The following is an 8,288-nucleotide window of genomic DNA, read 5'->3' as shown; positions in this document are numbered from 1 at the left end:
AAACAAAAGAACAAAAACAAACCGTGATCGAGGGCATAGAACGAGAATGCAGACAAAATGAGTCGTCACTAAATCAAGTGTTCGAAACATCGGCGGGGGAAAAAAAGTGAGTGAGGTCAAAGTGAAACAGGAAACCCTAAGAAACTAAAAAGGCAGGCAAATGTCTCACCTGTTCTTCACCAGCCAGTAGTCTTGTCCGTTCAGCGTGCCGTAGCCCACGACTAACACCCCGTGGTTCACATGCTGGGAGCACCCCGAGTCGTCGTACACTCCTGAAATGATCAAATCCCATTCGATTTTTGTTTTGTTTTTTGCTTTAAATTGCTCATTATTCTCGCATTGTGAGGGTCTAGAAAGCTGAAATATAATAATATTATAGAGGCAATCAAAGAGTTCAGAGAGTTTTCCTGTTGACTGGAGTGCAGCGCGGTGATTGCAACCTTCCTAAGTCGGTGAACAGCGACACCCGAGTTACAGGCGGTTTTTTTTGGTTGTTGTTTTTTTTTTTGGGGGGGGGGGGGTTGTGTGTATTTACGATTTCGCCATGACGAAGCTTGAGAAGAGAGGGCCCAACCAAAAAAAAAACGACGTCAAAAACGTACTCGCGGGAACAAGTCTCTGAACTTTTTGATCGATAAATGAATGTTGAAAAGAAAATACCCCCCAGCCCCCGACCCGCCACCCCTGTTAAAAAAAAAACCCAATCTGTATTTACGTTCTAACAAAGAGAAACTCACCACTCTTGAAGAAAGCAAACGTGGGCCTCCTGGCATCAATCCCCACCGAAATGGGTCCGATCTCGGCGACCGCCTGCTTCAGAGTGATCTCGTTCCCCTGAGGCAGGAAGCTGTAGCGGGAGCAGTTGGCGGCGCGGTACACGGGGTTGTAGCGGCACGGTTGTTGCTGTTAAAGAAAGAAGCGGGCACGAATCCAAAGAAATGAGTTACCTTCAAAAATACAAAAATAAAAACTTTGTGCGTCAAACAGGCCTTTGATTGGCCGCCTGTTAAACGTCGTTCCCATTCCCGTTCGCCGATAAACAGCAGGTGTAAATCCACCCCCCCCAAAAAAAAGAAACACTTTTTGAGTTTAACTAAACCTATGAAGAGTTTCAAACTTTATACCTCTCGGCATAGATGACGTCCGCGTATCGGAAAAAGTAAATTCCTTTGCTCTCGGGAGTACTACTTCTCGAAGAAGTTGAATTTCAGGCGCGTCGGCCGCTGTGGTCATTTGAAGAACATTTCGCATCACAGATCAGAGTTTTTATGTAATTTTTTTTGGGGGGGTTGGAATAAAAATAAAAAAATAAAAAAAACACCTCCGCAAAAAAAAAAAAAAAAGAGGCCGAAACGGCGAGTCGAACGGGCTCAGAACTGCCCTCCTCCTCCTCTTCCTCCTCCTCCTCCTCCTCCTCCACACAAACCACGGCGAACCAGAGGAAGCCCGGAGGACAGACAACGTTGTCCGCTCCGATTAATTTATTGTTCCTCCAAAGAGACATTAACAGCTGACCACAGACAAGCGAGAAGAGTGTTGCTGTCTGCAGCCCGAAGGGTCAGACCTAACTTCTTGTTGCCGCTCGTACGCCCACGGTGTTGTTTCTTGCAGGAATCGGTTGGCTGTAAAAGTGCGTTTGCATCCGATTCCCTCTTCTTTCCGCGTGAAACAAACACAGCGGTTTCATTTCTTTCAAAGTTGGATAACGGCAATCCAAACGAACCAAGTCGGCACCGACGTACGAGGCTCAAATACGTCGCGTATAAGCGTTACTTTACTTTAAAAAAAACAACAACAACAACAACACATATTACCTCGTCGGGGGCGATTATTGATTAATCTGTTGCTAAATATTTTTGATTGATCAACAAATGGTCGGGTCTCCAGATGTAGGAAATAGTGACAAATGTCCACACGTTTCCAAACAGCCGAGACGTTCTTTTAAGATACGGATAATAAAATGTACGATTGACCTGATCTTTTTAAAAAAAAAAAATTTTTAAATATTTAATTCTTCTTTTAATTCACCCACCTGTCCCTTGTACGGGTACGAAGCGTCGGAGTCGATGCCGTGGTTGTCGATGACGTACTGGAAGGCATGGTGCATGAAGCCCCCGTTGCAGCCGCGGTTGCCGTATTTGCCCGAGCAGTCCACCAGATTTTGGGGACTGAGGTCGACCAGCTTTCCCGTGGTCTTGGCCAACTGGCCCTCCAGGGCCCCCGCAGCGCTGAAGGCCCAGCAGGAGCCGCAAGAGCCCTGCAACGTAAAAGAAGACGGGGGCGTCACTGTAACGTCGCCCAGGAAAATCGGACGAGACAAATCGGCACCGTGCAAGCCCCCCCCCCCCCCAAAAAAAGTCTCCTTTATTAGCTCTAAAGTCACATTAAAGAGTTTTTTAATACATCGCGTTTAGACCCGAACGATAACGATTTGGATCCCTGCTCGACAACATCACGTTCCGCCATATATCGCAGGGCACTCCGTACAGATTAACATGGTGTTCGATAAAACACCACCGCAGCGTTCCTGCAGCCGCGGCGCCAATGCAAACGTTCCTAATCGTCCCGCGCGTCGGTTCGTACACATTGCCACGTTTGGCAGCGCGGACGTGTTTGTAAAGCAGGAGATTTCGCCAGCGGAGAGTCCAGCAGCGTTTAAGAGGTTAAAGAACTCCACCGGCTCCCTGAGACAATGTTTTGTTTGTCAATTATGTTTTAACATGTTGCACGGAGCAGAAGGAATGCCAAAATCAATACTGCAGTGTCCCTCGTTGAATGATGTTCATCTGCACACCACAAGTTGGTAATAAGCCGGGCCTGAGAATTTTCTTCTTTTTTTTTTTAATTCTTATAAAGCGAGCAATCTATTTGCACTTCTAAAAGATTTTAAAACAGACTTTCCACAACAAGAAGTTGTGATATTTCGGCGATAAAAAAAACAAAAAACAAAAAAACTGCAGTCGGAGGCTGAGAGCGGTTTTGCGTGTGCGAGACGGTGAACTCGCACCTTCGGCACTTCAAGAAAAAAAAAAGTCGACGTGGTAAAACACTTCCTTAACTGTTGGCTGAGTCGACGACTTTTTGTTAAAACATGAAGTGATTTCAAGAACAGGGAACGGGGCTGAATGTGAGATATTAAACCAGGAACCGTGACGCTGCGAAAATACTAAACGATCAGTGTGCGGTAAACAAAAACAGAATCACAGTGGGTTTTTTTTGTTTTGTTTCTTACCTGCGTCTTGACGCTGGTGACGCAGCCTTTCTCTCTCCAGTCCACGGTGTCTGGTACATCATAGTCTGATGTCCCTACGAAGGGGGATGGCGCCCTCTGGATGTCGGTGGGGGGATTGAGCGAGGCGAAAGACTGACTGATCTCCTCGGGTGTCTTTGAGCAAGGAAGTAAAAAAAAAAAAAAGAAGAACTCTGAATGTTTTAAAATAGGATGTTTATGTTGTGAATATGTAAAGTTGGACATTTCAATTCATTTCACTTCTCTGAAAGGATGTTATGTGTATTTATTTAATTTCACCTGTTCCATTTTGTTGTTTTTAATGCACTGTGTCAAATACAACTATTATGAAATGTTTTTTTTTTTTTTTTTTAATCACTTTTATTCTGCAAAGTGCTATATTAGACTATATTAGAATATATTAGACCCGGGCTTACTTACTTTTCTGACAATCTCTGTGATGTTTTCATTATTTTGTTCTTTCTTCTCAAAGTTATCCTCCTTAACATCCTTCATTTTCTCTTCATCATTCGCTCATTGTAACACTTTCCCTAACTTTGCAAAAGTGAGTCCCATTTTTCAGTTAAAGTTTCACCTGCTCAATGTTTTCAAGTTACTAAAGTATTTACTATAAATAAAACAAACATTTTTAGCTTCTTATTTTACTTTTATGGCCTGAAACCTTACGGTTTGGTTCAGTTTTACTGCTCTTCCATATTAGAAGCACATTCATCAAATGTCTTCATCCAAAGAGGCGGGTCATTCTCAGGCGGACTTCCATTGTCTTTTTTTTTTCCAAACGGTCGTCATAAACCTGTAAAAGTCACCAGGCAGACGCGGGTCTCACCAGGTCTCCCATGTGGTTCATGCTCAGGTCGTAGGTATGAAGCCCCATGGAGGCCTCCAGATTGTGCGCGACAATGAGCATCAGGTTGTTCTCCCACAATTCCCTGCGGCGCGCGTCCTCCGCCTGACAATACGGAAAGAGCGCATCGGGGTCAAACACGGCGTCGCGTAACCATGACCTTTACACGTGGATTTCGTGTCTACAAAACAGAATGAGAACTCTTTGCTGTTGTGGTATTTTTTTTTTCTTCAATATCGTACATCGTCGCGGTACTCCTTCCCGTGCGTCTTCTTCCACAGCTGCCAGTGGCCGTCCAGCCGGCCGCTGTCGAGCGCGGCCGCTGCCCCCGCGCACATGGAGACGAGCAGCAGGCTCCCCAACACCAGGCCTGCACAAACACACCCGAGAGACGTCGGACCACATGAGAAGACAGGATGTCATCTGACCTTTCTGACGAGAGACGGAAACAAAATCCGCACGACTCAAAACCTCGAGTCAGAAAACAGACTCAACGGTTTTCAAACCACACACACACACACACACACACGCGCGCGCGCACACACACACACACACACACACACACACACACACACACACACACGCGCAGAGAGAGAGAATCAGCGTCTCGGAGACTGGGGAGGGTTTGAAATAATATCGTCGGAGTTGCGTTAAACGTTGGCGGAAGAACCGAGTTATAAAAAACAAAAAAAAACAAAAAGGAAGAAAGACACTTTTGCTTATTCATGAAAAACCTTTTGGCATTTATTTCTTTAGGATTCAAATTCAATATATACCGGCAGGTTAGCGGAGGTATAACTTATAATTCTAGGCCATAATACTAAGCAGCTCTGCAGTAGTACATTTAGGTGACAGTTGGCTGCATGAGGAACTGCAATGATTGTTTTGTTTTTTTGTTCCGCGTAACTGATCGCTGCACGAGGAGGAAGTGGTTTTCCTCGGTGGGCTGCAGGTCTGGTCTCTCTACCTGCAGATTGAGAAAATCTGGATTTTTTTTCTTTTTTTTTCTTTTTACACCCACAAGGTTAAACTGTCGTTTACGTCTTTTCTATTTAGTAATTTACTGTAGGGCGATTACCGTGTTGCCAGGATGCATCATGTTCATGTATTTGCATTTTTTGCATTTGGGATGTCATGGTAACAGGTTGGTCTGTTTATTTCCTAATGTTGTTGGCGAGTCAGAACCAGTCATAAGAACAGGCCAATAACCCCGTGTCCCCAAAACTGGGTTTGAGCCCTTCTGTATCGTCTCAGTTTTAGCTGACACACAAATATTACAGTTCAATAGTACTAATACAGTTTTTTTGTTTTGTTTTTTTGCTGTAACAGCAAAGCATATAGAAAAGAAACACTTGTTTGTTTGAAAAATGTTTACTGCTCACAATTACTGGCGCCCGGCAACTAAAGCAATGTGACTTAAAGAAGTCGGTTAAAGCTGGAGAAGTAAGTTTACGCTTTACGGACAATTTTTCACTTTTATCATTAATCAACTCAGCAGAGTCGTATTTAACATATCACGTGCACATTTTTGTGGAGCAAAATTCTTATTCTGAACAAGCTGTGACGGAAAGTAAAGGAAGACGGAAGATTAAGTATCCAAGTATTAAAGAGTTGTGCCTGATATAATGCGCTGAAAAGTTGGCTTATACGTAGTAGCAACTATTTTTTTTTACATTTTATTATCGGTCAATCTGTCGATTCTTTTCTTGATTTATCTTTTGGTTTATAAAACATCCTACAAAATAAAGTGACATCACCGTACGGCTCGTCAGAAATAACACAAAAATATAAAAGTCAGACCAAGAAAAGGTTTGACCCTTTAACCAGCATGTTGGCATGTTGGATAAAACATAACTCGAATATTACCAAAACAATTTGCAGACTGATTTTTTTTTAAAATTTTTTATTGACTACTAAATTAACAGGTGAATCTTTGCATTCTTCACGTACAACTATATGGGAAAATGCAGTTATTAAAAGTGTAATTGCCTTAGTTACCAGTTTATTAGGGACAGCCAGCTCAAAAAAAAAAATCAGTTCTCGTTGACTGTCTATTTAGTTTATTTACTTCCAGATTTAGATTGTTTTATCTTCAGTTACATTATACTGACGTGGTTCAAACACTCTGATCATCCGCATTAACAAAGCAGAACTATTAAAAAACACCTTCTACACATCTCAAACATCCTCCCGGGGGGGAGGGTTAAAAATGACCATCTGAGTATCGTTTCCACATATTTCAAGCCTCATTGTACATAAATCCCCAATATGAGGCAACAGTCATAAAACCAGAAATGAAACTAATCAACTAGCAAGATGTGCAGTTCTGTCACCAAAAGGCAGTGTTTGCTTACTTTAGTAGTTATTAAAAGGACGTTGTTACAACACCTTGGAGAGTCACAACGCAAAAGGTCTTATTTAGTGTTCAGTACGCAGGTCTGCCAGTTACACATGATCTACCAAAGTATGAGGAACTGAACTTCAGAAGAAAGCTGACAGAATGTAAAAACTTGTTTAAAGTTATATAACCGCAAGAATACCCGAAATATATAACAGTGGTTTAACTTGAGTATTTGACCAAGTAATACTGGCTTTTATCCCCAAATGAAGGCCTCAATTGGCAATTTTTGCTTATTTAATGACTAATTTCATTGATACTAAGAAGAACAAGTTATCTTTAGTGATACTAAACAAACGCCACACCTTAATTGTACAGCACAGCGCTCTTAAATGGTTAAATTGATAGTTTTTTTTATCGTTTAAAAGTTAAGGTTGTTTTTTTTTCTACCATTAGAAAGAGGCACAATATGATGACAGCGTTTGAAAAACATCACAACAACTTTCCGTCGCTTGGATATAAACACACCTGCAGCCTGAACACAAAAGAAACTCCCTGAAAACCGAAGAAACGAAAGTAAAAGAGACGTTGTTAAAGTTACTTATCGCCGGATACTTCGTCTTAAAAGACCTGATTTGGATTAAATGTGTTTTGACAAAAAAAAAAAAGAGCGTTTTGTCACTTACCTTTATCAGTCGGACTCATCGCTGCTTCTGCGTTCAACCTGCGTTTTCCTGGTTTAATATGTACGAAGAAAGCAGTCACATGGTGCGACGCACTTCTTCCTCTTTTGAAAACGCAAACGTTGCATCACGCCGCCTTTGGCAACTTGTTCAGACCGCAGGCACGAAGAGGATCAGCTGTGAAGAAATAAACACAGCAAAAGGTGGGTTTTTTTTTGTTTTAGGAATGAAAGCAAAACTCTAACACGTAACACATTTTTATGCAAATGTATCTTCAGCCAATAAATAATAATAAAAAGAAACTCGCATCAGGGAAAAAAAAAAAAAATCAATCAATCAATCAATCAATCAATCAATCGAACTCTATTTGTATAGCACATTTTAACACACAACTAAGGTTGCCCAAAGAGATCAAGTAAAAGCAAAATGGCAGGATCACCAACATCAGCAATGAGTAAAAGGTGGTTAAAAACTTTTAAAAGGGATTCAGTGCTGAGAGATCTTCTAAAAAAACAAAAAACAAACATCACAGATGCCATTAAAACTGATAGAAGAGGGGGGGGGGGGGCGGAGCGACACTATCATGAATTATTGGGGAGTTTCATTAGTAGAAAACTGGCCCGTCTCTAAAAGCATTTAAAAACTCTTGTGAGGCGCTGGAGGTGATAAATAAATTTATACTTAAAAAAAAAAAACAACACAAAATTGTCTAAAGTGCCTCTAATAGCCACCTAGAGGCTGTGATGTGAATCACACCTCACAATGCCGGTAGAAAGCAAACAAAAAGCAAAAGGCAATCAGTGAAACGGGTGGAAAGACGACAGTTTGTCCTGAGGCTGGGAACCAAAAAAATGGAAATGGAAACAACAACAACAACAACAACAACAACACACCTTCTCTCGTCTGGGAAGAGTGAATATCACGGCAATCTGCTCATTCGATTTTGGTACTTATAGCGTAGAAGTGAACATTTTTTTTTTTTTTTTTTTTTTTTACGGCGGTGCAATGTGAAAGGTCAGGGAGGTCACCAGAAACGCTCCGGAGAGCACGGCGAAGATGTTGGAGGATCCAGTCCGGTCGTTTCAGTGATATGCGGTTCTGGAACAAAGTCTCGGGTCAAGACGAATATTTGACCCGTCAAGAGGTGCGGATAAAAGGTCAGGAGGTCGGCGT

The 8,288-nt window shown here is 42.0% G+C and overlaps 2 protein-coding genes across 2 annotated transcripts in view; both read right to left on the bottom strand.

The window, feature by feature from the left end:
* Positions 1-7,209, bottom strand: part of LOC138628729 (cathepsin S-like) — a 7,647-nt gene extending 438 nt beyond the window's left edge. The window contains exons 1-7 of the mRNA XM_069711918.1: positions 7,119-7,209; positions 4,337-4,464; positions 4,077-4,199; positions 3,233-3,385; positions 2,033-2,257; positions 738-903; positions 170-272 (exon numbers count right to left, since the gene is read on the bottom strand). Of these exons, the coding sequence (XP_069568019.1) occupies positions 170-272; positions 738-903; positions 2,033-2,257; positions 3,233-3,385; positions 4,077-4,199; positions 4,337-4,464; positions 7,119-7,137 (917 nt within the window). The 5' untranslated portion in view covers positions 7,138-7,209. The remainder of the gene's footprint in view (positions 1-169; positions 273-737; positions 904-2,032; positions 2,258-3,232; positions 3,386-4,076; positions 4,200-4,336; positions 4,465-7,118) is intronic.
* Positions 1-8,288, bottom strand: part of ctsk (cathepsin K) — a 135,900-nt gene that overhangs the window by 108,307 nt on the left and 19,305 nt on the right. The window lies entirely within an intron of this gene.

The sequence above is a fragment of the Brachyistius frenatus genome, unplaced genomic scaffold, assembly GCF_029030835.1.
Source record: "Brachyistius frenatus isolate BFR_SWC_R1_liver_20210118 unplaced genomic scaffold, ASM2903083v1 Contig_104, whole genome shotgun sequence".
Lineage (NCBI taxonomy): Eukaryota > Metazoa > Chordata > Actinopteri > Embiotocidae > Brachyistius > Brachyistius frenatus.
Note: the sequence above shows the minus strand (reverse complement) of the source record. Positions and strands in the feature narration are given on the sequence as shown.